General features: G+C 36.7%; 1 protein-coding gene across 1 annotated transcript in view; it reads right to left on the bottom strand.

Annotated features, from left to right (window-relative positions):
* PDE3B (phosphodiesterase 3B) overlaps positions 1-17875 on the bottom strand; it is a 138344-nt gene that overhangs the window by 42942 nt on the left and 77527 nt on the right. The window contains exons 2-4 of the mRNA XM_019754484.3: positions 8328-8378; positions 3400-3648; positions 738-880 (exon numbers count right to left, since the gene is read on the bottom strand). Coding sequence (XP_019610043.3) covers positions 738-880; positions 3400-3648; positions 8328-8378 — 443 coding nt within the window. The remainder of the gene's footprint in view (positions 1-737; positions 881-3399; positions 3649-8327; positions 8379-17875) is intronic.

The following is a 17875-nucleotide window of genomic DNA, read 5'->3' as shown; positions in this document are numbered from 1 at the left end:
GCGAACATAAATTTTAACAGATAAATAGCTATGATCTAATCCTGCCACCTAGTGTTTCAAATGTGTAACTACATGGCTCGAGCTAAACAAAGTACAACACATGCTCCGTAATAACAGTGGTTTAACAAGAAATGTATGCTAATTCCAAGTTTATTAATATAGTTAGATAACTGACTAACTAGAAGCTTATAATTCACAAAAAGGATCACTATCTCTCCTGGCTTTTAAAAGACAAAGTAGTGAATCTTTTGTTATCAGGGTAAATGGGTATATTCATATTCAGAAGATTTCAGCTCTGGCATTTTCCCTGCTTCATTTAGTTGTAGTTACTGATGGTTTTCATAGATACCTAACATCTGAGACGAATCCTGAGCAGATGCTTCTTTCACAAGTCAGTAACTCTGTTGACCTACCTTGGATGATATGCATGGACTGGTGACTGCTCCTGCAATGGCCACTTCTACCAATTTAAAAGGTTTTTCCGTACCCTGTAGTTTCCTTCAATGGCCTCCCTGATTCGTGTTCTAAGGCCCCAGCATGCTTTGTACCTCACTTACCTACGTCTTGGGAGAAGACATGTTACCTTCTTTTTAAGAATCAGTGTCTCTGTTACGCCATATTACTACTACTCATGCTGTCCTGTACATAAAATAGTTCCACTGTTCCTTTCTGCTTTTAGAACTATTTCAAACTGTGTATCACATTCAGGTTTCTTTAAACGGCCCTGGGGATTTTACCTCGAAATGCCAAATTCTTGGTGAGGCCTTCTGCCATTATTGCGTTCCCACCTGGAAGGAGAATGGTCAGTAGGTGGCAGACTTGAAGTTCCTGAGCTCCTCCTCAGCTGTGGGGTTGGTAAACTGTTCCTGCTGTTTAGTCCCTGTGGAATAATTTAACAATGGTTAAAATAGTCACCCTTTAATATGCTGTATATATATTATTAAAGATGGCATTAAATCTATCAATACAAAGTATATTTTTAACACGTACAGGAGAAACAGGACATTTTATTCTGAAAATGTCAATTTTACTCCAAACTCCACATTCTATACTGTTTTCTACTTATCTTTCTCCTACTGAAAAAATTATTTCTGAACTCCCTACAATGTAACTAGATTTTTGTTCTTTTGCACATTTTACTCCTAGTTTTATAAGAAATAAACTACTGACAATTTAAAAAGTAGATAATGAAAGATTTACCATAGGATCAGGGATTATCAGCCCTACATCCTGAACTTTTTATATTTTCAGTACAGTGTTACTTTACATAGAGGTTAATCTGGAGAAACTGCAGGACTTGGAGGCACTTTTTGAATTAATGATTAAATTAAATCCAGAACACCTTTAGCATTCTATTTTTAACCTCTGTGAATAGGTGTTTTACTGAAATTTATAGAAAACTGTATTTGCTTCTTATGAACTCCCCCTATCAACAGACATTGAAACCATCTCAGAAAGATAAATATCTCGTATATTTCAGTTTTCCCAAGGATGTGATTTTGTAAAGATTCACGGCTACTTGGACTTATAGTGAAAAAGTTTGTGGGTTTTTTTTATGTAACAATCCTTTCTGGCTATAATTTAGGGCCACATAATCTCTCTTCGTTCTAAACACATACCGTGTTTCCCCAAAAATAAGACCAGGTCTTACATTAATTTTTGCTCCAAAAGACACATTACGGCTTATGTTCAGGGGATGTCCTCCCAAAAAATCATGCTAGGGCTTATTTTCCATTTAGGTCTTATTTTCGGAGAAACATGGTACATTTTACATTAAATTATCTGTTCAAACTCCCTTTTCCTTACTAATTATTTTTTCATAAATGCTGTTGTTCTTTTCTGAAGTATCATTAGGCTTCTTATGTATTCTTTTCCAAAAACAGAGACAAATTAGATACGAAATTCAAATAAGAAGTTTAAAGAACACTAAGAAATAAGGGTTATTTCCTGGTTCTTAGTTGACTTACGTCTATCGGTAGATTCTAGTACTAAAAATAAGTCTGATTAATTAGAATGTTCAGGAAATCAAGTGTGTAGACATCCTGTTTAATATTGTTTAAAATGTTTCTAAAATGTACTAGTATACTTTTCTACACAGTAAACATAGGATCAATAATACTATCAATGATTTTTATGATTCATATTTTTAAGAATTAACTATTTTTAAAAATTATTGTCTAAACATCAAATGTCAATGGAAAACACAAAGGAAGAGCAATATATCAAGTGAAACTAACTCAGGAATACATTAATTATTTTTTTGGTGAATTTATTGCTACCTTTTTTTGATGCTTGTGATTAACCTCTTTCTCATAGGCAGGGTCCTGAAAAACAGCCATATAACTAAGTACGGTTGTTAATTGGTTTTTGACTAATGCAGGTGCTACTGTATATACTTTTCAAAAATAAAAGCATCACAAAACTACCTATGATCTAGATTTGTGATCAATAATTATCAAATTTTTGCCCTAATCATGCTTGTTTAATTTTTCAGCATTTCTATACCCGCTGAGAACAAACTGAAATTAACTGATGATCAGAATCCCTCCAAAAACTACATTTAACTTTTTCTAAGTTCTATATACACTATTATGAGTGAACTAAATGAACTGATTTGAATTGTATCTTTTCTTCATTAGTTTCTTTACTTATAGAATAAACTAGAATAATCTCCAAAATGTTTTTATTTTTAAAGTTTTATGATTTTAGCCATTGATAAAGATATTATAGTTAAATAAAACAATTAAAAGCACTCTGGACAAGCATAATATATGTCTATTTAGAACATTATTATTTTCTAAAGGAAATCCTATTTTGAAGCGTTGATATTTAAAGAGAAATTAATCCCATATCTAATGATGGAAAAAGGAATGCCTATTGGGCTATAGCAATCTCCAGAAGGTAAAAGGGGAGAGGAGACGGGGGCGGAAGGAGTAAGAGTTCCAGAAAAAGTGAAAATCAATTTAAAATACATAATGCTATGTAATTCATAAAATGAACATTATAATGATCATTTCTTCTTGGTTCAACAAGAACAATTCCTGTATTCTAAAGAAAAAAACTTATTATATGATTTGACTCCTAGTTTGTTGTACAAGCCTGTAACTAAATTTGCTTGTTGTTCTCTACTTCTTAAAAACAAAAACAACAACAATAAATAGTTGTTACTGATGCAGTTATAACTGCTAATTACAGCAATGTCATTTAGGATAAAAACTGAATACTCGTTTTAAATTATCTGAGATTGTAACTACCTCTAAAGCCCTAGCAGGTCACTATATTGTAAAAGAAGCTGATCCTTTAAAAAGAAATTCTAGTTTATCTAAGATTTAAAAGAGCAGTTTAAATTTGAAAATATCAAATGTGAGAAATAGGGCTGGCTGATTACTGTATTTTGACCTTGTGAAGTTTGCGATCTCCTTTCTCAGCCGGGTCCTCTACTTCCAAGTAGGGGTAAAATCCAGGAAACGGTGTGAGACGATTAATCTTTGGTCTACAGGAACCCGAGAAAGCACCCATCAAGCTACTGATACTCCGTAGTGAAGAAATGACTTGTGGGGGGAGGGTTGGATCAATCAGAAGATCTGACACCATATTGCGAGCCTCATTTAGCACTGAGAGATCAACTCCACTTCCACCTCCAGAATTCTAGAAAAGGAAGGAAAAAAAAAAGTAAAATTATATATTTGTTACACAGAAAATTCAAACTTACTCTGTTTTAAATAAAGGTCTATGTAACAATATCTAAGTAATTGGATCCTATTAAATATTAATTTTCATTTATTTGGACATAACATAAATGATATAACAAATGGTATAATTCTCACTTTTGATGTTGACGTATGTAGCAGATAGTGTGAATTTTCATTTTTTCTATATTTATCATTACTTTATCATAATTAACAGTATTCATTACTGACTTTGTATCTACCATAAACTAAATTTGTTTCTATTTTGAAATCTGTAATTTCTACGTTTCATTAATTTATTGATGATTCCTTTTTCTTTGTATCAAAATTTCTTTTAAACACATACAGCATTTCCTTCATTTACCTTACTCACTTAAGAGGCAGTCTAACATAATGACAGGCTTTGTTGCAAAGTTATGAGCTTGAAATCTAGACTTTTAACCCTAACTACGGTGGTATGTGACTTTGAGCAATCATTTAACATTTGAACCTTTTAGTTTCTTCACTGTAAAATCTGGATAACAGCACCTACCTCATTAAGGACTGATGCGAGAATTAAATCTGATAACACATGTAATGCACATAAAGCAATGTGTGATGCATATATTTATAGTGCAATATGTAACAGTGTTACAGTTAATATTATAGAAAATGATGAGATAAAAATACAGGAAAAATAGTATCAGAGTTCAAAGGAAATATTTGAAACTTTGAACTGAATGGTTAACAAAAACTTCAGGCCAGGCCCCCAAAATGGGTAGAAAATATATTTTTAAATTTTAAAATAAACATGTCATTCATGTATACACATGATATGATTTTTAAGTTTTGAAAATATTGTGTTCAACTCAATTACCCAAAGAAATAAGTGCACTGATAATCAGAACAGTGAATTAAATGTTACTTTTGCTTTATTGTACCTTGAATTTACATTTGAGTGTGTTTGGAATTCATAATTATTCATAGCACTTCATGATTTCACCATAAAACTGTTTATTAAGTATCCTCCACACATTTTAGAATTGAAAAATATTATGAAAGTTAGACCAGTAATTAGCTAAATATGTCTTGCTCTTTGTGAAATTCTTTATTCTTTCACTTGTGAACTATTATTTTGTATTAGTTTTTATTTCAAAACATTCCCCATTATTGGGGGATAGCCCAGCTATTTCTAGGTTTATAAACAGATATCTCTACATATCACTGTAGATAATTAAGCATACGTCTGGTAAATAGCTTCCAATAATTTGAATTACTGAGCCAAAGTAAATGAACATGTGAAAATTTGATCATTACTATAAACCTGCTCTCACATAGGTTGGTCAAATCTATACTTCCATGAATTATATATAATAGCATCTATTTTCCTTCATCCAAATGAGAAATCTGCTGTTATTTGAGTTGGTGTTCCCCTATAGGTAAAGTGTCATTTCTCTCTGGCTGCTTTCACCTTGTGTTTAGTTTGCAAACGTTTAATAATGGCATGTCTTGAGTAGGTTTTTTGAGGGGAGGTTGGTTCTGTTTGGTACACACTTAGCTCTTTGAATTTGCAGAATTATGTCTTTTGCAAAATTTGGGAAGCTTTCAGCCATTATTTCTTCAAATACTCTTTTAAACCGACTCACTTTCTGCCCTCCTTCTCAGACACTGATGGTATGAATGTTGGATCTTTTGTTATTGTCACTCAGGTCCCTATGGCTCTGTTCATTTTGTTTCTTTGTATTTTCTCTGTTGTTTAAGCTGGGTAAATTCTATTGCTCTATATTCAAATTCACAGATTCTATCTATTCTCTGTCATCTCCACTCTACTGTTGAGCCCATTCAGCAAGTTTTTAACTTCCATTAGTGTATTTTTCAGTTTTAAAATTTCCATTTGTTTCTTTTTATATAACTTCTATTTCTTTGCTGAGTTTTTTCATGTCGTTAATTTGTTTCAAGAGAATTTGTGATTGTTACATTTTTATGATGGCTGCTTTAAATTTCTTTCTCAGATAATTCCAAATCTGATTCATCTTGGTGGTAACATTGATTGTCTTTTCCTGGTTCTTGATATGACAGGTGATTTTTAAATTTTATCATCAGCATTTGGGCTATTACGCTAGAAGATTCTGGTCCTATTTAAATTTTCTATATCTCCTTGTTTAGATTGAGCACATAGGTCCTAGTCTATTTTTCCAGGCTGTGTTCTAATGACAATTTAATTTTCACACATTCACAGTGGTATGTCAGTTGCCTTGATTTTTTTTCCCTCCTGGTGCCACTAGGGTTCCCACTGGTACCTCTATTGGTGGGGGGCAGTGGGAGGAAGGAGGGAGAACTTCCTCAGGTTGGGCCACCTGGTACCTCCAGGTAGAAAAGGGAGTCTCTAGGCCACAGGGACAAAGAGCATTTTCTGGATTAAGCATTCGTTGTAGTGGTGTCTCCTGTGCTGGTCCCCTGGCCACTGAGTGTCTCTCACTGGGGGAAGGGGTCTCATGGCCAGCAGGGAATGAGAGTAGTCATGTACCTCATAACGATGTTTCAATCAACGATGAACCGCATATACAATGGCGGTATACAATATAGACTATATCATCTAGGTTTGCGTAAGTCCACTCTGATTTTTGTACAGTGACAAAGTCGCCTAACAATGCCCTTTTCAGAATATATTCCCGCTGTTCAGTGGTGCATGACTGTACTTCCCTTGGCCACTTATTGTCAGTGGAGTTCCTGATGAATTCTCCCTCGCTGGAGCCACCAGACTCACTTGGTATTGCCAGCAGGATACGCATTCAATCTCAGGGAAGAAATGAGCCTGCCTGCATCACATTCTAATAGGTTGAGAGTCAAGGCCTGGGTCACCTTTTGCTGTGCGATGGATGTTGTTCCTCCATTACTGGGGTCCCTGAACTACTCCACCCTCCCTCCTCTTTCCAAGTTTCAGAATTCTCCTTTGGTTGCCTCATGCATTATTCCTAGAGTTCCTAGCTGTACTTAGCACAGAGGAGCAGGGAGAATTAAAACTGATAATACATGCAGAGTACATAAAACAATGTATAGTTTATGTAGGTAAAGTGCAATAAATAACGTTATGGAAAGTGGTCAAAGATAAAATTGTATCAGAGTTCAAAGGAGATATAAATAACATTAATCTGAATAGTTAACAGAAACTTTATGGAAGGGGTAGCATTTAAACTGAGCATTGGTAGGACTTTATTTATAAAGATTAGGGGGAAATGATATTTTACATTAAAAGTAAACAAAAACTTATTTGGGGGCTCATTCTTCAAGAAGAAGTATAAGTAAAGGTATAAAAGTGGTAAAATAGCATTGTACAGGGAACATAAAAATTCTATACCGATTCATGACTGAAAAGGGAGGAAAGTCCTTAGTACACCAGGATTAGAATGAAACTTCCTTCATCTGATAAAGGGTTTACCTACAGAAAACTTCAGTGATATTTTCCTCAAAAAACATCATGATAAGCCACAGATGGAAATACTGGCATAATATACATACATGTATATATTCAGGTCCAAAATTAATAAAGAATTCCTACTGATTGCTAAGTAAAAGGTAGATAATCAGTAGAAAAATGGTCAAAAGACCTGACTAGAGGATATCTGGGTAGCCAATTAACACATGAAAACATCATCAACCTGATGAGTTATCGGTGAAATGTAAATATTAAAACCACAATGAGATACTATTCCACAACTACCAGAATGATTTAAAACAGATATTACCAAGTGTTGGCAAGGACGTGGAGCAACTTTAACTCTCCTACGCTGCTGGCGGTTGGGTACCAATTGATACAACTCCTTTGGAAAATTCCCTGGTGCCATCTCCTAAAACTGAACATAGGCGTGCATCCTGTGACCCAGCAATCCACTCTAAGATATATACCCAACAAAAGACATCAAGGGTGTCCCAGCAGCATTACTTTCAATAGCCAAAAAACTGAAAATGAATGTCCATCTACTGTAGAATGGATGAATACAGTGTAATATATTCATTTAATGAAATACTAAATAGAATAACAATGAATGAATTGCTGTTATGTGCAATAATATACTAATCTCACAGGTAAAATTTCGAAAGAAGCAAAATAGAAAAATACATATAAGTTTATAAATAAGCTAAACTAATTGCTTGAAGTAGGAGAGATTATCTTTAGAGATATAAGTAACAACTAGAATGGTCTTGAAATGAGGCTTCTGGGATGCTGGTAGTATGTTGTTTCTTGATATGGGTATGTTTAGTCTGTGAAAATTCATTGAGCTGTGAACTTTTCTGTATGTATAGTTCAGTAAAAAGTTTACCAAAACCTGTAAGCAGACTGTTTTTGCTTCCCCAACAAAATATTTTGCCAATTGCCTTGCTTTTTGTCATATATGGCCTTTAATCTTTTCCCCCCCTGTGTGGATCAGTTGCTCTCAATTAAGGGGAAAAAATCTCCTGCTTAATATAGAAATATGTTTGGTGTCTTATCATTTTCTTTTTCCTTACAATTAATTTTTTTTTTAATCTACCTAAGTGAAAGTTCTGGTTATTTTAGCTCAGGTTAAAGAAAATCTTATAACAGCAATCTTGTGAATGTAACTTTAATTTAAATGTCAAGTTTCATTACAGATACTATTAGTGATATCACATATTTACCTGGTAATGAGGTTTATACCATTGCTTTAAGTCCCAATCCCAAAGAATCATCTGAAAAAAAATAAAATTCACTTAGTTACAAATCAGAAGTATATAAACAAATATATGTAAAAACAAAATGGAGCCATCTATATTACAGATATCTAAAATAGTTTAAAGTTTGAGAGAGAAACTGAGAAGGTGAGAATAAAAATGATCTCTATACAGAATATTTTATTAATTATGCAATTTGTGATTGAAAATAAAAGGAAAGTCATAATAAAGTCACTAAAATAAGCTATATTAACTTTCAAAATATCTATCACCACAAAAAGGGAAACATAAATCCAAAATCACACCTAGTCACTAAAAATAAACAAGAAAAATGATAAATCATCACTCTTCTCACCCTCTACAAAAGATTTTCAACCAGTGTCAGTGGGCGATGCTGTTTCGTTACCAGTAAGGCTCTTCTGTCGAAGACAGTTTAAAAAGCTTGTCCTTGTGGTTAGATTAAGTATAAAGGAAGAGAGCATAAAAAGCAACACACAACCCTTTTGATAATCAGTGATGGTCTTGGTATTTGTTTCCTTTATACAATGGTAACTTCTTAGTCCCAGACTAGTTTTTTCCTGCCCCTCTCTTCCTAGCATGCTTTCTGGCTACTTCCTCATCCAATAGTCACTATGATCAAGGAGATAAAATTACCTTTAATTTAGCAAACTATAATCGCTACCTATCATTAATCCTAAATATCTTTTGAATTTACTTAGTTAATAAAAAGGTCTCCTTCTGTCTAAATAATTGATTATAATTGTGATTTTCTCTAGAAATCCTAGTCTTGAATATAAGCCTAGTTAATTTATAATGGAATCACATAATTTCTATATACTGAACTGTTTGTGTTATTTCTTGTCCTTGGTCTCCAGTCTTCTTGGTTGCAAAAGATCTTAAGGTATTATCTACTCTATCTTTATTGGTCCAATATTTTATCAGAAGTTGGCAGATTCAAGACGTGGGAACTAAAATGTCCTTCGATAGATGAATGGATAAAGAAGTTGTGGTATATATACACAATGGAATACTATTCGGCAGTAAGAAAAGATGAAATAGGACCATTTGTGACAACATGGATGGATCTTGAGATTATAATGCTAAGCGAAGTAAGTCAGACAGAAAAAGCAGAGAACCATATGATTTCACAGATATGTGGTATATGAACCAAAAACAACAAAAGAACAAGACAAAACAATGAGAAACAAAAACTCATAGACACAGTTTAGTGGTTACCAGAGGGTAAAGGGGGGCGGGGGGTGGTAGATGAGGGTAAAAGGGATCAAATATATGGTGATAGAAGGAGAACTGACTCTGGGTGGTGAACACACAATGGGATTTATAGATGATATATTACAGAATTGTACACCTGAAATCTATGTAACTTTACTAACAGTTGTCACCTCAATAAACTTTTTTAAAAAATTTATTGGGGTGACAATTGTTAGTAAAATTACATAGATTTCAGGTGTACAATTCTGTATTACATCATCTATAAATCCCATTGTGTGTTCACCACAATAAATTTTAATTTAAAAAAAAAAAGAAGAAGAAGTTGGCAGATTTGTTTTTTTCTGTGAAGGGACAGGTAGTAAATATTTTAGGCTTTACAAACCACATCATGTCTTTGTGGCATAAACTTTGTTTTTCATTTTTGTTTTATAAACATTTAAAATACAAAAAAACCCACACATTCTTAGCTTTAGGGCCAAAGACAAGCTGTTGGCAGGACTTGGTCCGTGAGCTGTAGCTTGCTGGGCCCTTGTTAGGTAATACATCCACGCTTAATCACTTGAAAAATTGTCAGTTGTTGTTATCACCATCTGGTCAACATCTTTGCAGCTCATCTCTTGCCAGTGAAGAGAAACTTATTCTTTCCCAAAGAAATCCAGACATACTACAACCACTTACAAAATTCATGGACTAGTACCCACAAAATGGTTGTTGTATAACTGCATACAAAGTACATCATCTATATTAATGTAGACTCATTCAATGTATGCAGTACTTTACATGGCCCTAAGTGTTATCCTGATAGAATTATTTCAGGTTGTGACTTAAGCAGCATATATTCTAGATTCCAGACACATTAATTAATGCAGTTTAAGATGTTGGTAACTTCCTAAAAACACTCACATTAAGATTAACATTACCTAAAACCCCTAAGTTTCTTTTACACAGCAGCTCATTCTTACTTGAAATCACTTTCTCTAGGATCAAAATTACATTGACCAAAGAGCAGCAGGTCTTTGTCTGAAATCCCGTGCATATTAGGAACTGCAGACACAAACAGTGAAAGCCACAAATTGGTGGTAGACTGCCTTCTGTGTAAAATAGGGTATAAGGTATGGAAATACATTTTTTTAAAGAATTAGAGTAAAGCAGTTTTGTCATAAACTAAGGATGGTTATCTTTGAATGAGTAAGAGACAAATTAAGGGGGACTAGGAAAGTTGTAGAAGGTTTGCGGAAAAGGAATCCTGAGAAAGGAAATTTTATATGTGGTTAAACTGAGTAAGACTGTCATAAATCTCATCAAGTAAGCGAATTCAAAACATCAAAAGTAAATTAGTGCAAACTTAGAGGTTGGTTTCGCTTTTAAAAATACTTGCTATTTTATTATGGGGAATGGTCTAACTCAGCCCCCCAATGCACAGTTGATCAAGGTTTGACCGCTATACGACCTTCCTAGGGTGGTGATAAAGAGCAGTCCACCATTCTGCTCCATGGCGGCAAGCATGAACATGGTTACAAGACATCATAGCCCTTAAAGAAAGCCCGCCACTTTCAAAAATCCCGCCTTTCCATGCGCGCCCGCTTTGTCTCCAGCTTCTAAAAGTGGCCAAACAGTGGCAGCTGAGTCAGCTCAGAGGACCTTCCTCTCCTATGTGATACCTCCTTTGTGCTGGAGCATAAACCTAGTACAATTCGTCTGGAAATTTCCCCGGGGTTTCCTCTCTATGTTTATCTTGGGAAACCCTAGAACCTCAATGCTGGTATCCCTACCACTGATCCACGTTGGATACAAACGATGTTGATCAGCCCAAGCCAGAACATTACAAGAGCTGCATTCTGGTTGGGTGAAGGAAGGGAGAACCCAAACAAAAAAGTTGTAATAAGCTTCAGCAGCGTCCAAATGAAAACTTGTCTGAATTCCTAGAGTGTATCTTTGAGCCTTATGGCCAATATACTGATGTGGACCCAGAGGCCCCTGAAAGTTTCAAGGTCATGAACATGACTTACTGGGCAGAGTGCCCCTGATACCCAAAGAAAGCTTCAAAATGTTGAGGGTGCCTCTGGCATGCCTAGGTCCCAGCTGATGGAGATTGCCTGTAAGGTTTTCAATAGCAGAGAACAGGCCTGGTAAAAACAGGTAAAAAACGACGAAAGATGAAGCAACAGGCTGATTTGCTGGCTGCGGCTCTGACCACCAGAGGGCGTCAGGAAACAACCAATAAGGTAAGGCCCCCTGAAAACAAGGGACCTGCCCCCAAAGCTGGCCCTAAACAGTGTGCTTACTACCAGCAAGAGGGTCACTGGACAAAAGAATGTAAAGAGTAAACAAAGAACAGGACAAAGAGAAATGAGGAGCATCACAGATGCCCCAATTAACCCAGAGTGACCAGGAGTGACAGGGCCCAGGGGCTCCGATCAACTCCACTGGCTCCTTCAACATCACCGTCGTGGAACCCCGGTCACTCTAACGGTGGGAAAGAAATTAACAGACTTTTTGATCCACACTGAAGCCACATATTCTGTATTAAATACTAGGTTGACTAAACTCTCCTCCGAAACAATGCTCAGGACTGCAGTGTGACGGGCGTCACTACAAAAGCCATTTCTCTGGCCATTAGATTGCCAGATGGGAAGAACAAACCTTCAACATCGCTTCTTGGTGTACGTCGGAATGCCCAGTGCCACTTTTAGGACGGGACTTAGCGACTATACTAAATGCCACAATCCCTTTGCCCCCGCCATATCAGCATTAAGGTACCTCGGGAAGAAGCTTGTGCTTCACGGCAGCATTACTGGCTTTAGCCCAGAAAGAACTTCTGGCTGAGGTCCCCAAAGAAATCCTGCAAGAAGTAAGTCTGGAAGTATGGACAAAGGGCAGGCCTCGGAAGCTAAGAACCGCAACCCTCATCCAAATATGATTGTGGGCAGGCGTAACCGTCCCTCCTCTAAAACAATACCCTGTACAAGACTACCGGTCCTTCAGCCCGGAGGCCGAACTACTGGCCCTGACCTGAGCCTTGCACCTGAGAAAAGGTAAGAGAGTCAACGTCTACCCCGACTGCAAACAGGCATTTACTGTGGTACACGTTCACAGGGCTATTTGAAAGGAAAGAGGGCTCTTAACATCAGGAGGTAAAGAAATTAAACATACCCAAGAGATATTAAATCTCCTAAAAGCAGTAATGGAATCTGAGGAGGTTACCGTTATGCATTGTCCAGGCCACCAGAAGGCAGAGAGCTTAATCTCCCAAGGGAACCATAAAGCAGATCAGGCTTCCACACTGGCCGCCTGAACAAAAACCCCGGCATCCCTGAGGGCAGCTCTTATTCGACACAGACTGAAAACTGGCCCAGCCTGCAAATTTTTGAGAGGACCCAGAAAGAGCAAAGGAGTAGGGCTTCACCACACTCCAGAAAGATGCAGAGATAAGCAATGAAGAGGGAATCCTGATTCCTCAACACCTAATGGAAGAGTCAATTCTATCCACCAGAGCAGTCATTATGGACAGGATGCCACACTCCAATAGATACAAAAATATATTACTGAGCCACATATGCAGAGGACTATTCAAAAGGTGATTCAAAAATGTACCATCTGTGCCAGAAATAATCCAAAGATGAGACCCCCCCTCCCCCCAGAAGTCAAAGGAATACAAAGCTAGCTGAGGACTAGGCCCAGGATAAGACTGGCAAGCTGACTTCACGGGGATGTCCCAAACGACTGGAAATGACCTGTACCTACTAGTATTCGTAGATACCTTGACAGGATGGGTTGAAGCATGACCATGCAGATCAGAAAGGGCATCAGAAGTAATCTTGTATTAAAAGAAATCCTTCCTAGATTTGGATAGTCTTTTTCTCCCCAAAGTGACAGGGCCTTTATCGCCAAAGCAACCCAGGAAGTCTCTAGACTCAGGAATACAGTGGAAACCCACATTTCTTGGACACTACAGTCCACTGGAAATATAGAAAAGATGAACCACAGTTTACAGAAAACCACTGCCAAAATTTGTCAAGAGACCAATTTAAAATGGGGCAAGGTACTGCTCATGGCAGTGGCCTCCGGAAGCAGGATTCAGCTGAGTCTATGAAATATTATACGGGAGTCCCTTCTTATGTCTTGGTGAAAACACTGGGGGGAAAGAGGACCTAAGGGTCAAAGAACTAGACACTAAAGTATGGACAGTCTTTGGGGTTTAACTGCTCTTCATAAGTTTGCTTCTGACAGGATGAAGTACCCTACAGATGTCCCCTTAGACCATTGCAATCCTAGAGACTGGGTACTTTCAAAATCCTGGAAAAATAAATATCTTGATGATCAGCTTGAACCTAAATATAGATTGGACCCTATCAGATTCTACTAAAGCTCATTCCTCTGTTAAACCAGAAGGAATCCGGCGCTGGATCTACCACTCCCAAGTTAAGCCGGCTCCAGATTCACGCCTTCCACCTGAGTGATGAGTGACAACGCCATCAGGAAGCACCGCGCAACAACCTGAGTAGTAGGAACCCATCTCAGATTACAGGATACTCATCGGCAGGAAAACATCTGAAAACACGGGCTTACCCACCCACTGGATACATTCCAGAATAAGTGTCTGTGTTCTAATCTCTAATTTTTTCCTGTTGTTTCAATTTCCATAGGGTTTCTTAGAGCATCAGCTCACCCGTTCTCCGGATTGGCACCAATCTCCATAAACTAATTCTTTTCTCCACTGCAGGCTCCTGCTCGTACATTTCTCCCAGTCTGTGCGTGCAGGCACATGAACTCTTGCTCAGCTCAGGAACAACTCTCCCCATCATCATGACATCTGTATATCTGATGTTTTCTTAAGTTCACTAATAAAAGTACAGAATAGACAGGAGTGAAGACAGAGCCACGTGATGGTCACTAAACATCACCTCTGAGTCAGCCAAAGATTCTAGCTTCAGAATGTAAATTAGTGAATCGATACCTAACTGTACTACCACCCAATCCATACTTCTGCATTTCCTTTCCAAGGCTACCAATCAAACAGTGACAAATGCCTATGTACCTCATTTCCCCAATTCATTCGTCTATGTAGAAGCTGATTCTTTGCTAACTCAAGCATACTTTCATTTGGACAGTTTCTTAACACTGAGTCTTCCTTGCCCCTCACTTCATTCACCTCCATGATTAAATAAATATTATCTTTTCAAATATTTGCACTCCAAGGCCAAAAACCATATTTGTATGCATAAGCATTCTTAAACGGTAGTTCTATCATTCCCAAGAAGGTGAAAATTGTTTCTGGGGGTGGGGTGGGGAGGGGAGCAAAAATAATCTTAAAAATATTAAAATGGTTGTGGCCCCTCACACGCCACAGTCTACAAACAGATAACTGTAAACCTACGGTATTAAAATTTCATACAGGGGTTGGGATGACTAGGAATAATGTTTAAAAAGGCTAGGCTTGCTAGGCTGAGTCGGGTGATAATGAAAATAAGGTTGAGAAACCCTGATGTAAAGTAGCCCTGCTTCTGGCTTATAAGAGCATCACTGTTTATATTCATAATGCAGAGACCAGGCCGAGTCTACCCACCTAGAAGCCGCTATTGACATGAAAGGTAATGTCCACCCTTTCTTAATTGTGCTCTTAGAGGTTTCTAAAAAACCTTACTACGTACATTTTTTTCTCTATTCTTGCTGTTTTAGATCTCTCTACTAGAGCCTTTTGTAGTGTAGACCATCTCCCTTGATAAATACACTCCTCCTTGGCTCTTCATCCGATTATCATGCTTTTCTCTCACTTGGACTTGCTAGGCTGGCTGGGAAAGAACTCTTAAGCAGCAGCTCATTTTGACTTGCTGTCACTTTCTCTAGGATCAAAAATACATTTGCCAAAAAGCAGCAGCAGGTCTTTGTCTGAAATCCCTGCATCTTAAGAACTGAAAACAGATAGAGTGAAAGCCACAAATTGCTGGTATGCTGCCTTCCGTGTAATTTGAACAATCAGAGTATTAGTGATTTTGAGAAAAAGTTTTCTGCATAAGTAGAAGATGTGTGATCCAGGGATTCTGTCTGCAGCTAAATATATCTTAGGGCACTCGTGTTCAAAGTGCGGTCCACAGTAAGATAAAGACAGAAATTAAGAGGAAATGTTTAGAAATTCTAGCGATTTGACTTTGCTGAGGCATTTTCAGTGTGTTTTATAAAAGCATCAATCCATGACAGATGCGTGATCCTTTGTTATACAGTTTGACACCAGGAGACAAGAACATGAATGCACATAGCTGCACTGTTTGGGGTAGCAAGAAAACTAGGTACAACCCAAATGTCCAATAACAAAATGGAGAAATTTGGCATCTTTGTGCCATGAAATACAACAGTGAAAGTGAAGGCACTACAGACACATGACTGAATCCCGGAAACAGGTTAAATGAGAAAAGCAAGTCACAGAAAAATGCACAGAGCATCACATTATACATGTGAAATATACATTAAAATAACCTCTTAGGAATATAAATATATGGGAAACGAAAGAAATTCAGGATGGTGAACAACCCTAGGGGAGAAGAGAAGGCAATGGATCTGAATGGCACACGTACAGGGACCTTTCAGAGTTATCGGTAATGGTCCAAGTTAATGGTAATGGTGGGTAGATGGTGTGTGTTATCCTTAGTCTCTACAGTTCATGCATATTTTGTAAGTATTCAGCTTTAATAAATTAAGAATTTAGGAAGGTGAAAAAAGTAGAGGTACTGACTAGACAAAACTTTCCAGAAATTGTGCTGCAAGTAGCAAGAATGAAATGGAGCAATATTTGGAAAACAATGTGGGATAATACTTTTCTTGTTAACATGGTAGGTTCTCGAGTTTATACTTAATAGGACTGATCCAAGACAGTAAGAACTAATGATATAGCACAGAATGAGAGATACCCAAAGGAGCAAAATCCTCAATGAAAATATAGCCTAATGTCTCTATAATATTAGCTGTAAGATAAAAATTTAAACCAGGAAGCAGTAATAAAGTATTAGCCATTATTTATCAAATTATACCTGTGAATCACTAGTTATTCCTCAGTCATCTGGACTATTTATAGGGAGAAAAAGGGATCAATTTAGTTTACATATATATCAAAACTGTGAAATGTAAAATTAATTCTAATTTTCACAGAAATAACATCATCTTAATAACCATTGTATCCTTAAAAGCTGGGTAGGTGCCTTAAGGCCTGCATTCTTCTATAGGAGTACAAATCATCTTAGCTAAAGCATTTTCATGTCGTTCGAATATTATTATTTATATCTGTTCAGTTTGCATTCTTTTCATTGTGTTGTATTATATCCCCCATCAAAAAAATAAGTGGCTCAAAATTGGTTTTCTAAAGTTTACAGTGTTCATAAAAATAGTAACATAAATAACTTAGAACAAGACTCTAGTGCAAACAGAATACAAAGCTGGGTGTGATAGCACCACACAGACTCATAAAAACAAAAATATGACTAGGATGTACAACAGTGACTATCTAAAAGTTGGATTTTTCTTTGAAGACTTGCAATTAATTCACCCTATATTCTTCTAAAAGTTGTTTACTTTGATGGGAAGCCATGGAAAACTTTTATGACATATTCAAATGAAGCATAAAAAAACTTTTTGGTGAACCAATGCAATTTCTCTAGAACAAGCACATAATGATTTCTTACACAAAACTGAAGATTTCTGTTCCTACAACAGAAGAGACAAAATCTATAGAGGTTATCATTCAGCTTCTGTGTCCATAGCAAAAGCATATAAAAAAGATAAACTGTTGCCGAGAGATTGTAAAACTAGCCAGACAGATGATAAACATTCTGCTGGAAGAGAGAACAAGTCAAATAATTTCCAAAATATATTTACCATATGACACCTTGGGATAGCACAGAATTGAAACGGCATATAATGTAAAAAGAGTAATCGCTCCCATTTTCATACAGCAGGTATTTTACTTTATTGCTGGATAAATGCACTCACGTGCTGAGTCCAAATCAGCTCTTGTTGTATGTACAATACATCTGAGGAACAATGGTAAACAACTTTTTATGTGTTTCTCACTGAAAAAGCCTATTACAGACGATGATTCCCCCTCCCTATTTAGTGATTATTTTGTGAACTATGATCGAGACTGAAATATGTGTATTGGAATCAGTTGTGAGAGAATCAGTTTATCTGTACAGCAAGGAAAAGCCTTGCTAAACAGTAAGACTATCTCGTAACTGCAAATCTACATGCCACTTTATTCACAGAAAACAGCTGGTAGTTAAAACACAAGTTTG

Source organism: Rhinolophus sinicus, chromosome 14 (genome assembly GCF_057876585.1).
Source record: "Rhinolophus sinicus isolate RSI-liver-muscle chromosome 14, RSI-T2T, whole genome shotgun sequence".
Taxonomy (NCBI): Eukaryota; Metazoa; Chordata; class Mammalia; order Chiroptera; family Rhinolophidae; genus Rhinolophus; species Rhinolophus sinicus.
The sequence above is the reverse complement of the archived record's forward strand: the minus strand, read 5'-3'. Positions and strand labels throughout refer to the sequence as shown.